At 36.7% G+C, this 18,499-nt stretch overlaps 1 protein-coding gene across 1 annotated transcript; it reads right to left on the reverse strand.

Moving 5' to 3' along the window:
• Positions 1-6,970: 6,970 nt before the first annotated feature.
• LOC101834621 (olfactory receptor 147) lies at positions 6,971-9,543 on the reverse strand. Its single transcript, XM_005069362.1, has 2 exons — positions 8,638-9,543; positions 6,971-6,991 (listed from the first exon to the last, which is right to left on the reverse strand). The coding sequence occupies exons 1-2, from the start codon at positions 9,541-9,543 to the stop codon at positions 6,971-6,973; spliced, it is 927 nt and encodes a 308-aa protein (XP_005069419.1).
• Positions 9,544-18,499: the final 8,956 nt, after the last annotated feature.

The raw sequence follows: 18,499 nt of genomic DNA on the forward strand, positions 1-18,499 counted from the left end.
GATCAAAATATTAAATAAAAAACTCTAAAAGGTTTTAATAAAAAGAATAAAATAAAATATAAATAAATCACTTTTCCCATACCCTTTCTTTCCTCCGAGCATTACCCTGTTCACCAACTAGCTTGCTCGAAATTAACAAAATTAATCACCTCTTTTACATGTATCTTTATTGATACATACATATATGCAAAATATGAAAAATCAATATAGTATCTGCAAGACAAACATCATGGTTTTGCCTCCCTGTGGTTAATAAATTTTAAATACATACATGCAATTTTATATGTACGTGTGATATGAATGTAAGGGAACAAAGGGCTAATAAACAGTGGGTTGCTGGGCCAAAAACTGAAATGTGAGCAGGTAAGCAGCAAATTTGATCTCTGTGTCCTAGGGTTTTACATGGAAATCTTATGTCACATATTACTATTTAAAATAAATATATACAATGCCAATTTTAAAGATTAATAATCTTAACCTCCAGTTATACAGTTAACAGAATTACATAATAAATATTCCTTTATAAAAACTTCAAGTGCTTTTCTGAACTACAAATCATCTAAGATATTCAAAAGTAATTATTTCAATATTTGAAAAATTAGATTGGCAAAATGTTTGTATTCTATTAGGAATACTTCAGACAAACATTAATCACTTGAAAACATATGAACAGAATGTATTAAACATTTATATAGCTCATATTATACAACAAAAATTACATTAATTCCATGTTTTTTCTGTTGTTTCTGCAGAATCTGTACCCTTTGGAGCATGCAACATTGGTGGGATTCCTACCCTATGTAAGAAAGGTCAGGTTTGATGAACTTCTCAGACCTTCTCAACACCTCCCAGCATTCTCATTGTGACTGTGTCTGCACTGTTAAAAAGAAAAAATAAACTGTAAGATCTTCTTTTTCTTCATTGTTTTCTATACTAACTTAAAGTGAGAATGTGATGTGAAGTTAAACATTGTTTTCTTTCATCTTCCCTGTTTGCATTAAATATACTCAGATGTTTTCAGTATAAATTGCAAAGTTCCATTCACTTTATGAGTTTCAAATGATTCAGCTTTTATTAGCACTTTATTCCCATTGACAAATATGCATAAAGAGAATCTGTAATACAGCTTCATGAAGTTACAACAGAACTTTATCATTTCCACAATTTCGCATCCTATGGGTCATACGTACTATTAAGAATAATATTAACAAAACTCTTGGATATTTTCACTCACTTTCACTAAGAATATTCATATATATTTGCTCAAATAATGGAAAATACTTCTTCAAATGATCATGTAAATCCACACTAATTGAATTTTTCATTGTTCATTTTATTTCTTAATTTGCACTGGTAACATGTCTTTGAAAATGCAATTTAGGACATCTGGTCTCTTCTGTACATCTTCCACTGTAGAGCAAAGTATCTTCTTTATTTGCCAGTATAACAGAAATGACAGGCTTCTTAAGACAAACTCAATGGGGGGAATGGACAAGATATTGAAATGGATGTTTCATCAAAGAAGACTAATAAATAATATCATTATGAAGAGGTACTCAGTGTTCTTTTAATCAGGGAAAACAAATGAAAATGATAATGATATTCCCCTCCAGAACCACATTTATCCTAAACATGAAAAAAAAAACAGACTATGGCATAAGCCTTGTTTATGTTGGGATTCCATTCCCAATAAGTCCCCACTTAAGGGACCAGAATGCACTGGGCTGACAAAAGGGTATTCCCAACTTAGGTACACAGCCAAAACAACACCTAATGTGACCACTAGTGTGAGATGTGGATGATGACAGTAAGGGAAATTGCTGAAAATGAGAAGGATTTGCCGCACCAATTCATGAAGCAAAAACATTTCACAACTCAGCTGCCATGATGACAACTGTACCCACAAAAAATGATCAGTTTGCTAAGGATTCTGAAATTGCCATGGTCTCCCTAACCCTAGCCTAGGAAGAACTACTTCTGAGAAAAGTTTGCAGGGCCAATAAGAAGCCTCAGTGGGTGAAGACACTTGCCACAAAACCTGATTTACTTGCCTTTAATCACTAACAACCCGGGACCCAACATGGTAGACACAAGTTGTGCTTGGACCTGTACATGGATGTCATGGCCCACATGAATTCACACACACACACATATAATAATAATAACAACAATAATAATAATAAGAGGCTATCACACACAATAATGATAATGATAAAATAAAAAGACTATCATATATATTTCATTTTGGATGTACTATGTTCCTGTTAGGTGAGTTTTGTATATATAGATGCAGCTATACCAGCATATATTGCACCGTTACCATCTGTTTACTGTATGTGCAGGACACCAATGTGATGAGCAATTTAAAACACTGAATTAGAAATGAAGATACTAAGATGAGCAAATTGGCGGAGAGTGGGCTGGCGAAACCAGCAGAGACAGCTGATCTGAACAGGGGAGTGCTCTTGGACCCCAGACCGACAGTGGGGAGGCCAGAATGGGACTGATCTGGACCCCCCAAATGTGAGTGTCAGTGAGAAGGCCTGGGCAACCTAGGGGGCTCTGAGCTGTGGATCAGTGTCTATCCCTGGTATACAATCTGTCTTCATGTGCCTATAGCACAAGGAGAGATGCTCTCTCGGCCTGGACTCTTAGGGGAGTGCCTTGACCCTACCAAGAGTGAAATGATAGACTCTAGACATCCCCTATGTGGAAGGATTTGGCAATAGGGTGGGAGGGAGGATGGAAGGGGGGTGCGGGAGGAGGGGAGGGAGAGGGAACTGGGATTGACATGTAAAACAAGCTATTTAAAATTAAAATAAAAAATGATTAAAAAAAAAGAATATCTGAAATGGCCTTGAATACAATTTGCCAATTTTATGTAATTTCCACAAAGAGTTGATTATATTGAAATAAAAATATTTATTAGCTCTGAAGGGTTAATGATTTCCTTGCCTGGAATAGTAAACATTCATTTAAGATATGATCTGTTATATGATAATAAATAAGTACACCTTTGTCATAAATACGTGAATTTGCCCAACAGAGAGAGGAGTGATGAGCAAATTGGCAAAGAATGGGCTGGCAAAACCAGCAGAGACAGCTGATCTGAACAGGGGAGAGCTCTTGGACCCCAGACCGACAGCGGGGAGGCCAGCATGGGCCTGATCTGGACCCCCCAAATGTGAGTGTCAGCGAGAAGGCCTGGGCAACCTATGGGGCCCTGAGCTGTGGATCAGTGTCCATCCCTGAAATACAAACAGTCATCGTGTGCCCATAGCACAAAGAGGGATGCTCTGTCATCCTGGACTCTTAGGGGAGTGCCTGGACACTACCCTGAGTGAAATGACAGACTCTAGATATCCCCTATGTGGAAGGAATTGGCAATAGGGTGGGAGGCTGGGGGGGAAGGGGAGCACGGGAGGAGGGAAGGGAGAGGGAACTGGGATTGACATGTAAAACAAGCTATTTAAAATTAAAAGAAAAAATGATAAAAGAAAAAATACTATAAATGTTTTTTCTATAAATGTTGGATATGCAACTTGTTTATTTTATTCCCTATGAGCTAGTTTTTATTTCCTTGTTGAAAATATTACGTTTCAATTTTTAACTTCGAATCAATTTGAGATTTAAATTTCGAAATATGATGTAATTTAAAATATACAGTACCACATATCCTTAAACAACGTGCAAAACATTTTTAATTCTTTTGTTTAAAGTTAAGTAAATAATATTGACACATTTATTATTGCCTAATGACCTCATTTTAACATCACTGACTTACCAACTACTGCTTTATTTTTGTGCCAGAAGCCTCCATTGTTATTCAATTATGTTTTATTGTTTTCTCTCTTTAGTTCCCTGTACTTCTTAACAGTTCTGAATTCTTTTGCTGTCTTTCATGACCTTGACATTATACTTTAATTCTCCATTAATTCAAATTAATACATTAAGAGAAAATCATGGATTACAATTATGATTGTGTAGAAAACCAAAGTCACAGAGAGATGATTCTGTTAGTATTTGGAGAAAGTATATGCTAGAATTTTGTGTTCTGAATTATATATGTATTTGATCCATGTTATGTACTTTTGTATTAGCTGTTAGCTATTGATCTATGATAATTTACTTTTTTTAGCTTTGTTCTTTCTTTTTTTTTAAATTTTATTTTCCAGTTTAAATTTAGATAAGAAACGAGGTTGCTTCACAAGTCAGTTCCAGGTCCCTCTCCCATTCCCTCCCCTCCTCCCGTGCCCTCCCCCAACCCCCCCCCCCGTTATCCCCTCATTTCCCCAGGGAGGGTGAGGCCCTCCATGGGGTTGTGCATAGTCTGTCATTTCATATAGGGCAGGGCCTAGACCCTTCCCCAAGAGTTCAGGGTGAGAGTGCACCTCACATTGTTCTATGGGAGTCCAAAGTCCGTGTGTATACTTGGGATGGGTACTGATCTGCTGCCCAAGGCTCAATAGATTCCCTAGGCCTCCTCACTGACACCCAGATTCAGGGGGTCTTGATCAGTCCCATGCTGGATTCCCAGGCTGATGCCTGGGATTCAGGAGTTAACCTTTGTCTGGTCAGCTGTTTCTGGGGTTAAACCAGCCCAGTCTTAATCCCTTTGATCATCTGTCCTCCCTCTCTGTTACTGGCTTTCTTGAGTTCAGCTCAGTACTTAACCAAGGGAGTCTGCCTCTTCTTCAATCAGCCACTAAATAAAGTTTCTGTTTCCCAGACTCTCTGGCCATAGGATTGTAGGCTGGCACTCCCCAGATCTATGTCTAAAATCCATATATGAGAGAGTATATGCCATGTTTCTCTTTTTGTGACTGGGTTACCTCACTCAGGATGGTTTCTTCTAGTGTCATCCATTTGCCTGCGAATCTCATGATTCCATTATTTTTTTCTGCTGAATAGTACTCCATTGTGTAGATGTACCACATTTTCTCTATCCACTCTTCGGGTGAGGGACATCTAGGTTGCTTCCAAGTTCTGGCTATTACAAATAAAGCTGCTATGAACATAGTGGAACAGACATCTTTGTTGTATGAATGGGCATCTTTTGGATATATGCCTAAGAGTGGAGTTGCTGGGTCTTGTGGTAGGTTTATTCCCATTTTTCTGAGGAATCTCCATACTGATTTCCAAAGTGGCTAAACCAGTTGGCACTCCCACCAGCAATGGAGGAGTGTCGCCCTTTCACCACATCCTCTCCAGCATAAATTGTCATTGGTGTTTTTGATTTTAGCCATTCTGACAGGGGTGAGATGGTATCTGAGAGTTGTTTTGATTTGCATTTCCCGGATGGCTAAGGATGTTGAGCACTTTCTTAAGTGCCTCTCAGCCATTTTAGACTCCTCTATTGAAAACTCTCACACACACACGTTGTTTTTCTCTTTACACCCCACACATTACAAACATACACAAAGACACAAATCATGTTAAAATTAATTTCTTTAAATTATTACCAGTAATTCCATTTCAAGTTTTCTTTAATTATATACTTTATATATCTATATGTCTATGGCTGTATAAATTTTTTCTCTGTTAAAACAGTGTTGAAATGGAGATGCTTAAGAATCCCAGATCTAGTGCATGGCTGGGTAAGTAGAGTCTATATTAAGGGTAAGTAGAGTTTACACTGATGCAATTGATATAAGCTTGTTAATTTTGCCATCTTGACACAAACTACTGTCACTTGAGGAAGAGATCCTCAACTGAGGGATTACTTTCATCAGTTTGGCTTACTTTATTTTGGAGGCAATTTCTTGGAGCATTAGTTCTGTGTAATGTTTCTAAGAAGGATTACAAACAAAATGAATAACCACACAAACAACAGCAAAAGCCACACTAGTATTACATTTCCTGGCTATATGCAAAAATTATTTCCATTACTGGAGAAAGAAACCTAAATTTATATTTATAGTAGAAAAGCAATGAAGATTTCTTGAGAATTATTCTTTTTATTGATCCTGTTTACAAATTGCTTTTATTTCTGTAGGTCTTTATGAAACATTCCATCTTTGCAGATCACAGTCCTTTATTATCAGATTTGCGTGTTCTTTCCTATCCCTTTAATACAAAAAATCCCCACATTATTCAATTAGCAGTTTTCATCTGACAATTCACTAAATACAGTATTCATATGTCAACATTATTAAATCAGTTATTTTATTCTTAAATATGACATTACTGGCATAGAGCATGTATAAATTATCAATAAGAAAAAAAGATATACTCCTAAGGATCATTGAGGTAACCCCTGCAGGTGTCATATAGGAAAGCAAACCACAAAAAGAGATAAGAATGAACACCCAGTACAGATTCACTTTAGCAACCAGGATCGGACTTACCAAGTATCTAATAACAGATTCCTGATACATCTAAATCCAGCATAATTTTTAAAAAAATTTATAGGTGTAATAAAATCAATCCCCTTGCACAGGGAATCATAATTACATTGAAACTCATCTCAGGGCACAGGTCATTTCTTCCAAGGAACAGGTTCCAGGCTACCTGTACTAGCTTAAGGGCCTAAGGTCTGGTCTGGTCTCAGTCATACAGATAGTGTAGAGATATAAGCCAACTCTAGTCCGTGTTGTGGGAGCCTAGAGAGGCTGGGGTGGAGCGATCTGGCTATAAGCTTCATGTATAGGTCCTCATAGAGTGAAGTCACGAAGAAGTTTTACAAGACTCATACTTCCTCTATTTTGCTACAGAAGACACTAAGTTAGTTTTATTACTGCATGAATATGTGTCTCAGGTTACTGCATTTTATATTTTAAACATCTCTAATAATACTAATTCAATTAATTGAAATTTCAAAAAGAGTACATATAATATTATAAAGAACAATAAGTAGAATAAGCTGTCACTGCTGAAGTACCATATTTGAATTCAAACTATCTCTATGCCAAAACAAAAGGAACGCAGCATATATGTGCTTTCCCCTGATAAACATTTTCTCAGGGCAACTTTAATATTTTTGTTTCTCAAACTATTGATTCATGAATCTATCCTGAATGGGACCCACACTTAACACTTATTAACTTAACAGTGCACACAAGCAAAAACTATGGTGCCCTGTATCTCAGATTTTTCTATGTGTACTGGCCATTTTCAAGGTCTTTCATTGCATGTATTTTGACACTTATTAAATGGTATTAAATGGTCTTTAACTGTTACAAATTTTTATTGTCTATATAATCTGGACATTGTGTGTGCCCTACAATTATTCTTCCAGTCTGATACAACTAAAATATTTTATTGATATAAAGTACATACTTTAGTGATTTTATTTGCTTTTGTCTTCTATATTTAGTGTTTTCTAAAAGATGACACTTAGCTTGCCCAATAATATTTTCTAAAGAATTGTGTTTAAGTTTTTATGTATGATTTTGGTCATTTTAGAAGAATCAACACTAGTGCATGCTTTTCTTTATGGATATTTCTGATTTCAGAACAAATTATTTAAAATATTTTCTGTTCCTTATGAAATTAGTATGTTGTAAGTCAATGAAATACCTACATAGAAATTTGAGCATTCTCTCCCACCCTGTGGGTTTGTACATTTTTACAATAAAAGCAATCTGCTGTGATTATATTATCCCCAGTTTAGAAGCTATTCATATAAATGACATCATTCAGTTGTGCTTAGAAACAGAATCCAGGAAATGATCACATTTCTGAGATATTTATTGCAGTAATTATTTGTGGTGGGCAGAATCAGTGGGAAAAACCTCAGATCAGAGAAAAAAATCTTGTAATGTAAAAAGGACATGGGGGAATTATCTGGGGAGAGTTCAAAATGAAGACAGTTCTGAAAGACGTGAGAAGGATCACAGGAAATCTCCAAAGAAGCATTTCCTTCTAGAAGGGGTTCACGGTATGGAGATGTTGATGAGCATTAGTACATACTACAAAATGAACGGATGCCTTTGAGTAAGACTGTAGACTGTACTACATTTGAGACATAACAAAGTAAGCACCATTGTCTATGTCAAGGAGACTTAGCTATAGATTTATAGCCAGCTGTGCTCTCCAGAGTTACCTCCCTGGATGAGGAGCAGAGTAGATTCTATAAGCCACAGTTGTTTATAACCAAAGTTAAATTGTTTATTATATCAGCATTATTTCTAGTTATTAATGTTTGCTGTGTTATTTAAAGAGGATATACTGCTTCTATGGGTATTTTTTATCTCATGTTTACCTAAAATTCTAAGAATAGGGAAATTTATCAAAGAATAGAATAATATGTCATAGCTTCTGTGCTAAATGTGATTGCTATGATACCAAGGGATAAGAATATCAGTAACAAACTTAAACACAAAAGCAATTCACATAAAAGCCACATTAGTATGAACAAAGTATCTCATTAAAGACAGGAGTAAAAAACTAAGATTCTTTAAATTTAAATTTCCCAGAGTAAAATGACAGACTGTAGATATCCCGTATGTGGAAGGATTTGGCAATAGGGTGGGAGGGTGGGGGGAAGGGGAGTGCGGGAGGAGGGGAGGGATAGGGAACTGAGATTGACATGTAAAACAAGCTATTTAAAATTAAAATAAAAAATGATAAAAAATTTATTTCTTTCTATTATGCTATTTCTAATTAGTTTATTAATCTACTATGAACTTTAATCACAACTTTCTTCAATGCTATTTTGACATCCTTGTTCCTCAAGCTGTAGATCAAAGGGTTAAGCATGGGAACTACGTTAGTGTAGAATACAGAAGAAACTTTTCCCTGCTCCATAGATTCAGAATGATTGAGGTACATGAAGGCTCCTGATCCAAAAAACAGAGAAATCGCCATGATGTGAGAGCTACAGGTACTGAAGGCTTTGGATCTTCCTTGCGTGGATTTGATGTTGAAAATGTTGACAAGAATGAAAACATAGGAAATGAGGATGGTAAAGCTGGGGACTGTGATATTAATACCCACAACTATGAGAATTACGACCTCGTTGACGTAGGTGCTGGTGCAAGAAAGTTGGAGGAGGGGCAGAATGTCACACAAGTAATGGTTGATGACATTGGCATTGCAGAAGGTCAGTCTGAGCATGCACCCTGTGTGGGCAGAGGCTCCCACAAATGCCATGCCATAAGAAGCAGAAGATAGCATAAAGCATACGTGAGGGGACATGGTAACCTTATACAGCAATGGATTACAGATGGCCACATAGCGATCATAGGCCATTGAGGTCAACATGTAGCATTCAGAGATGACAAAAAAGAGAAAGAAAAACAGCTGAGTCATGCACCCCACATAAGAGATGGTATTCTTCTCAGAGACAAAGTTCATCAGCATTTTGGGACTAAAGACTGAGGAACAGCAGAAATCAATAAAGGAGAGGTTGAAGAGAAAATAGTACATGGGGGTATGCAGATGAGGATTGAGACCAATCAGTGTGACCAATCCAAAGTTTCCCACCACTGTGACGATATAGATCATTAGAAACACATAAAAGAGGGGCAGCTGGAGCTCTGAACGATCTGTCAACCCAGCAAGAACAAACTCAGTCACCAAGGAGCCATTTCCAACCAACATGCTTATTATTTTAAGCCTGGAGGGACAGAAAAATATTTCATTGGCAGACAACCTTCTACTCAGTTTCTAAGCTTTAATTTATGGTTAAAGGACTGAGATAATTGAAGTTCTCCTTTGTTTCATGACATCCTAATGTACTACCATACCATAAAATAAAGAAACAGAATAGTCAAATAAAACCTGCTGGCAAACCTAGTGGGGCACCCTTCGAAGTTTCCTGTTTGTATAACCTTTGACTTCCTATTCCCTATTCCTGCTTAAGCTGCTTACTGAACAAATCTCTTCTCCAATAATGACCAAGAAGTGAGCTTTGATGTTGAAGAGACCTTCTCTTTCTCTGATTCCCAGAAAAAAATCTGTGCTAATATATTGGACTTTCAGACATCTTAATTTAAATGTCCAAAGAATCAATCTTTGATAATACATAGGGGAATATCTGTGTTACCTTAGATTCACATGTAAACACATCATATTCTTCTATTCCAACACATTCCATTGCAGTGTAGCTTAAATTAGGGAGTGAATGCAGTTCTTAACATGCTTCCAAAAGTATATTCCAGAAGAAAAGTTAAATGAACATTTCAGTGCTCAGTATTTGTAAACAAAGTTTTCAGAATGTATTCTTGTATAATATTTCTGTATGTGCAGCACACATCAAAGTTTTATGAAAGAGACAATCTTTCCTTCCTGGCTGCTGCTACCTTCTTGATGTGTCATCTGGTGCTGCTATTCTTCTCATGCTGTTCTTTCATGTGGTTCAAGTGAGACACAGTTCTGAAGTAGAGCAGGAGCCCTGCTGCAGTTTCTTGCTGTTGAATATAATAGTTCCCATTTACCAGCATGGGTGAGTGGGATGAATTGGGACCAGAGGAGTAACCTCTTTCACACAATTCAGTGCTGACACTTCATGAGTCTCATCCCTGCTTTGCATTTGTCACAGCCAAGCTGACACAGTTAAAGAATCTTCCTTCCCTTAATCTGGGTATTCCTCACAACTAGGATGTTCTAGGAGTCACTATCAGATGTCGCTCAAATCTGTAGTCAAGAATCTACCAAGAGGATATAAAGGAAAGCAACATACCAGACCTCAGAGCCACCACATCCTAGAGCACACTGATCTTGCTTCTGGCTTTTCAATCTTTCAGACCTCATTAGAAATCCAGAATTGCATGTCCCTTATGTCGTCTCTAAGGTGATCAAATAGGAAGAGGAGAAATAATGATGTTTGTGTTTCTACCCCAATTCATGGTAATTGAGGTGAAATACTCATTGTGGATTAAACAATCCCTAGGGCACACAAATATGCTCTCTCTAAAGTCATTCATAAATCTATCGCTTAACTAGTCATCAGTATTCACTAATTATACTTCTACTCTATAACTTTTAGTGTACAAAGTAGTTTTAATACTCTTTTATAATAATTTTAATATCTTAAATACCATTATTCAAGATACTAATGAATCCTACTTTTTTCATAGGCACAAAAATTTTCATTCAGCTATTTTTGATGACAAATATCACCTATACAAAATAGAGGACATTGGATGACATTTCACAAATACATATAGTGGGCTTTCATCACAATGACCTTTGACATTTTCAGTTGTGCTTTCTTCCCCCGTTCCTGTTTTTTCATTTCACTTACCTTAATAGTTCCCCCTTTCATGTACCCACTTTTCGTATTCTCCATGTAAACAGAAAGATATGACTCTTGCCTTGAGAGTGACTTATTTCACTTAATATGTAGATAATTTATTCCATCCATTTTCTCACAAATGACATTTTATTCTACTTTATCATTGAATAAAACTCTTGTTGTACAATACCCCAATATTTGGGAAACCATCTCACTACATAGCTGAGGCTCACCTGAAACTTGCTATTTAGTGTGAGCTAACACTGGACTCACAATCCTCCCACTTATCCTTCCCATGTGCTGAGGTTGCTAGCATCTACCTCCATGCTCAGCTCACTTCTGATCCACAGATTGGCATATAGACTGATTCTGTAACATGGATTTATGACTTGTGTTCCAATACAATCTTTGTCATATAAAAGTGACTTTGACTTTGGAGAACACATTCTCTACAGCGATAATGCTAGTTCATTATTAAGTTCACCTTTCTTGTTTTACTTCATTGGAATTATTCCCATATTGGTTTTTATGATGAGAGCTCTAACTTATATTCCACCAACAAAGTAACAGGGTAACATATATTCTCTAATGCTATAATGTTAATGTGTTTTCTTTGTTCTTGATGCTAGTATTTTTAGCTATACTAAGAAGGAATCGATGTAATTTTGATTTATATTTCCTCATGCCTGAGAATACTGACAATTTTTAATAATTTTAATAATTTTATTTGTGCATCATCTTTTGAGAATTTTGATTACATAGTTGTCCCATTTACTGACTGAATTATTTGGAGCTTTAGTGTATAATCTTTGCATGCCTTTAATACTTGAAATTGTAACCCCCTGTCAGATAAATAATGCCAAATACCTTGTCCTATTCTAGGCACTGTCTTTTGACACTCTAAAATGAAATGTAACACACACACAAGAATTGTTCACAGACCTACAGCAATTTAAATTTCATGTGTTTTTCTAACTCAAAACATCTTTGCTCTTAAAAGATTAAGTCAGCCCCTCCTTGATGGTAAGGTTGATGACTAGCTTATATGCCATCCTAGAACCTTCATCCAGTGACTGATGGAAGCAGAAACAGATACCCACAGCTAAACCTTGAACTGCACTCCTGGAACCTAATGACAGAGATGGAGGAGTGATGAGCAAAGAGGTCAAGACCATGATGGTGAAACCCACAAAGACAGCTCTTGAATCCCAGACTGATGCCTGAGAGGCCAACAGGGGACTGATCCAGACTCCATGAATGTAGTCTCAGTGAGCAGGCCAGAGAAATCACTGGGGCCTTGGGTGGTAGGTCAGTGTTTATCACGGTTTATGTATGATCTTTGGGAACCTATTCCAAATAGAGGGATGCTCTCTCAGCCTGGACACATGGGGAAGGGCCTAGGTCCTGGCCTGGATGAAATGACAGACTTTAGAGATCTCCCCAAGGAGGGCCTCACCATCCCTGGGGAATGATGTGGGGATTGGGTGGGGGGCTGGGGGGCTAGTGGAGGGACAAAGGAGGGGTGGGAGAGGGAGCTGGGATTGACATGTGAAGAATTCATTTTTCTAATTTAAATAAAAAAATAAAAAGATTAAGTCAGATATAAAAGAAAAAATACTATGCAAAGGCTGTTATTTCTGTGTAGAACCTGCAAAATGTTTCAGGAAATAAGGGGAGTTGTTGCTAAACCTGAAAGCCTGATTGTGGAAGGAGAGAACTGACTGCAGCAAGTTATCTTTTCCATGCACTCCGTATTAAAATTGATTCTTTGCTCATAATATATCCTAGCTACAGTTTTTCCTCCTCTATTCATCCCACCTCCCCTCCAAACCAGATGTATTTCTTTTCATTTGCTCATTAAAAGAACAGGCTTCTAAGAGATAACAAAATAATAATAATAGTAGTAGTAGTAGTAGTCTTTGTAGTGGTAGTAACCATCACACTGACATTAGACAAAGAAAACAACAGAAGAAACATAGCCCACGAGAAGGCACAAGAATCGGAAACCCACTCATTCACACGATCAGGATTCCAATAAAAATACTAAGCTGAAAGCTGCAATATTTATGCTGAAGACCTGAGGTAGAATCACGGAAGATCTATTCTTGCTGCTTCAGTATCTGTGAGTTCATAAGAACTTTGCTCAGTTGATTTAGAAGGACTGTTTCTCCTGTTGCCTTCCGTCTACTCTGACTCTTACACTCTTCCACCTTCAGTTCTGAGGGAAGTGATTTGATGCAAACATCTCATGTAGAGATGTGTGTTCCAAGGTCTTTTTCTCTGAAAAACATCTGACTTCATATTGGTTCAAATCTGCTTCAGCATAAAGCTTCTCTGATAATGGCTGGATAAGCCACTGACCTATAAGTGTAGCACAATAATATTAGGAATTATTTTAAAAGTACATTTTTAAAAGACCAGTATTATTAAGTTTTACACTAGGTCTTGGACTATCTACTCTCTGGTTCCTTACACCCAAGCAATGTTTGGTATGGGTTCCATCTCTTGGAATGTGCTTTAAGTCAAATCAGTTACTACCACAAGTTTTGTGATACCATTACCCTAACAGATCTTGCACTCAGTATATAACTGTAGATCACAGGTTGTATGGCTCACTTGCAGTTTATATTTCTCTTTTATAGAATGCAAAAGAGTTTCCTGTACCAAAAATACTAGAATGTAGGAGTGGATGCTCTATTCAGGTATCAGTTCAATATCTGCATATTAAATGAATTGTGTGAGTGCTGTTTTCAGCAGTGGGCCCTTTGCTGTCTATTTATTGAGAGCAGTCTATAGTCTTGGCAACAGCGAGGGATGTTTGGGGATTCCATGAGATCCCTTTATTCAACAACTAAATGATATCTAACCTAATCCTGGTACTGGAAGCATCATTTGTTGGTAAGAAATGGCCAGTTGGGACTCTGTATCCCTCATTATTTGGTGTATTCCTTTAGGTCATATATACTAGGAAATATCTACTATTTGGGCCTCCATATGATTCCTCAAATACCCCTTAATGTTAGTTGTCTCTCCATGTATTTCCTCTCACAACTTCCCACTCCTCCTTTTCCATCCCCACCCATACATCCATATTATTTATTCAATTTCCTTTTCCTAATACTATCTATATGAGAGCATGAACATTTTCTCTGAGATATATCTTAGCCTTTATTTTTCTTCTTTTGAGTATTCTCAATTCCAGTACCAGATTTATTGTTCTGAATGGGTCGATTTTTTTACATATTTAATTTTATGGATATGTATTACTTGTACTTCTGCAATTTTCTTCATTCCTTTCTTATCCTCTATCTTTCCTTTTTATGTAAAAATTTACCCAGTCTTTCACCATGTTTGAGGAAGTCCTAAAGCATGGAATCCTCCTGCTTTAGCATCCGTAGTCCTAGGAATATAGGCATGCATCCATATATTTTGCTTGCAAAATTTGAATTATATCTACTTGTTACATAAGAGTAGAATTTTAATTATTTTCATATACACTTCATTGTATTGAGTGTCTTAATAACACTATACCACTACATAACTACCACCACTACCCAAGTATGAAAGACTTTAAATTCTGTCTCATTTACACATTCAACCTACAATTATTCTTATCCTGAAGTCCAAGACAAGCACTATTTTAATATTTGTCTTTGTCTTGGTTAGTGTCTACTATGGATACTTCATACAATTTACCTTTCAGAACTTTTCTTATTTTATATTTGTCAATTCCTTCTATTTATATAATAAATTCTGATCATACTTATTCCTCCAACTTCCCATACATCCTTTAACACACCCCAGCTTTCTTCCTCTCTTTATCCCAAAATATCCACCCAGCTTCCAAATTTTTTTTGGCTTGTAGGTTGTTTTTATGAATCATTAGATTTATCCAGATTTATTCATGCAAGCGTAGATGTGACTCTATTCACTGGATCATACATAATTCAGTAGTGGCCAAAACAGTAAAGCATAACTTCTCCCCAGGTAGCTCAATATACAGTGAAAGTTTAAGGACTCAAACTTTTGGGACCCTGTAGATATCTGCAACTATTTTGAGTTTTGGGGTGTTGTGACCCCTGCCTGATTTGCTGTTAACCTCTAAGCTTTTATATGGAACCCCCTACATTCAGCTATTGAAACCTTCTTTCTATACTGCATTCAATCTGTCTATTAATCCAGACCTCCCATTTCCTTCCCCAAGGTCTGGCCAGGTGACTCTCAAAATCTGTGTCCAAGCCTGCTCTCTAATCCACCATAGATAGACAGAGGCCCCCATCCTGTTTACCAGCCAGGAAAATGGAATCAGAGAAGTCATACATTACATAGAGCCATGTGTCAGGGACAGGCTCATATAGGTGGAAGGGAGCATATTGTCTGTCTGGTGTGACAGGATGGGAGATGCTCACATGATCATATGGGTTTATGAGGCTTCAGTTGATATGTGGACAATAATTATAGTATAAGATGGTGAAATTTGCACAACTCATGAATATATAAGACTCCCAACTCTACATTAAAAACTACAGCTACACTTTAGTAAATATAACCTAACAAACATTGGTCAGTGAGATGATCCTTTTGGTAAAGACACCCATTCCACAATCATGGTAAATTGATTTCAATCCGTGTTGCCTACTTCAATGATGAAGGAGAAAGCTAACTCTACATAGTTGATTTTTCACCTTCACAAGCACACGTACATACCATACATAAGCACAAATATAAACAAACCCATAAGAGCAATACTTGAAATTTTTGCAATTTACAAATGCAACAAAATAATACTGACATCACACAAACCACACAAAACAGCCCACCACAGCCTGTTACTTTTCACCTTCCTGGATGCCTTTCCCACTAGAGTACATCCAGCAGGTACCTCTTTATTCATGCCAAATACATTTATAAGAGGCTGCTCAAAACTGTGACATTTCTTTGTCCCGTGAACAACAGAAACTACAGTATTAAAACATGGGCAAATATCACCATAGTTTTTTTAATATATGCAATATATAAATATGAAACCATAGGCAGTTCAACTGTAACTGCTGAGTATCAAAATCACCATAGACATACGACTGAAAAATATTTATTATGATAGCATACAGTAACAAAGCACAGATATGTAAATAGTTTAAATGACTGAATGTGTAAGATAGGAGAAGAAACCGTCAACAACAATAAAACCCATCAAATTTACTGCCTGATGCCTCTATGCTGTCCTAATTTGCACCTAGGACAACCATCTCAAATTCTGTTTCAATTCTAGACAAGTAGAAATAATACGTAGGTGTTAAAATTATTAATTTATAATGTGGTATCCTTTGATGACCCCCACTTATTTTTATAAACCTCTACTAATAATTTTAATGATGACTATGCTATGGTCTAAAGACCCAGAGAGACCAGGTAACAAGGATAGTTCATCATGAGACATCTGAGTCTCCCTGGAAAGGGGAAATAGAAGAGATTTCATGAAGGGACTGAGGGTGGGTGGGGATGGGAACATGAGCAATCACGTTGGGAGTATGACAGATGGGGAGAGTAATGAAAGAAACTACAGGAAGGGGGCATTTCAGGTCAAGTAAAAACCTGGAGCAAAGGAAATTCCCAGAAATCTACAAGGATAATCCCAGCATAAGACTCCTACCAATAGCAGATACATAGCCTGAGCTGGCCATCTCCTGTGACCAGATTTGTGCCCAGTCCAACTGTCACCAGAGAGTGCTCATTTAGTAACAGATGGGAGCGGATTCTGACCCACAGCTAAACATTAGGCAGAGTTCAGGGAGTTCATCAGAAATGGAGACAAAGAATTGTAGGAGACAGAGTGGTCATGAACACTATAAGAAAATGCACAGAATCAAGTGATGAGATTCCATAGGTTCTCACAAAGCCTGAAATGATAATCAGGTAGCCTCATGGGACTAGAAGGAGAAGAGGAAGAGGAAAATGTGGCAGGAATGTGAAATAAGTACAAAAATAAATGTATTTTAAAAACGAGGTTGAGTTTGCATGATCTAGTAGATACGATATGTCCCCCAAAGTCTGTGCTAGAAACTTACTCTATAATATAATAGAGCACAGGTTGAGGGTATTCTAGGACGAATAGGTTATAAAATCATCAATTTAATGTACTTTTATAAGTAAAGTTATTGTCACATATATAAATTCCTAAAATAAGGAGGAGGTTACCTATCTCTGCACTTGGTAGTATTCCCTAAGCTTCCTTCACAGCCTGATGCAAAAGTAAGGTACATACCAGATATGGTTCCTTGATCCTGGACATCCCTCCATATCAACTGACCTAAACAGGTTCTTTATCATTGTACTTTACCTAGAATATGATGGTCTGTTCTAGCAGCACAAGAAATGCAAAGTCACATATCCTTCTGTGGTTTTGAATGCTTTCAATGTCTACTCTCTGGGTTTTCTATTTTTATTGTCTCCTTCAAGATGCAGAAAATGCTGGTCCTACCACAGAAACTCCATTCTCTTTTGTATAGTCTTCTGATGTGTGTTGTGCTGAAACTTATGTCCATTTTTATTTAATTATACTTTTATTAGATTAAAACAATGGAATTTTTAATAACTCTGTGTTAGTTTACAAGATCATTGCTAAATCTCAAATATCTTAGTTTTAGGAACCCAGGGGACATCTAAAAGTAGTTGTAGAATCATAAGTATTGTTGTGGGACATTCCATTTCACCCTGCCTTGACAAAAGCATTGTATCAATAACTTGCCATATATACTGATAATCACTATGTAAATTTATTGAGAATAAATACAAATACATCCATGGTGATAATGCTTTAAGAAATTAGTTAGATATGGGTGTGAATTGAAACTAAAATAGTTCTTAATGACAAACAGAAGTTCCTTGTGAGTGTAATTTAGTATAGAGAGATACATGATGTATAGTTACTGCTCCTCAGAGTGGTACAGCCTAAAATGAGATGGCAGAGTAGACCATTGGGAAAATATGATTGGCAGGTTCACAGGAGTAGAGCTACTAAGGTGTTGGCTGTGGACAGTCAAGGAAGAATGTTAAGAGTCTGTTAGGATAATTATAAACAAGTCCATACAATCCACAAAGTTTAGAAGCAATAGAGCAATAGTTTTCAATGTTAAAAATATATGAATCAACAAAAATCACTGAAACATGCAGATAACCTTAAGTGATTTATAAAAATGAACAACATATGTAAAATAAGGAAAACAAGATAACACTTGGGGAATTAAGTTACTCTGAGGGTATATTATATTATAGAGTTTCATGAACATGAATTATCCACAAAAATGAATATTTACATGA

Source organism: Mesocricetus auratus, unplaced genomic scaffold (assembly GCF_017639785.1).
Source record: "Mesocricetus auratus isolate SY011 unplaced genomic scaffold, BCM_Maur_2.0 Super-Scaffold_100022, whole genome shotgun sequence".
Lineage (NCBI taxonomy): Eukaryota > Metazoa > Chordata > Mammalia > Rodentia > Cricetidae > Mesocricetus > Mesocricetus auratus.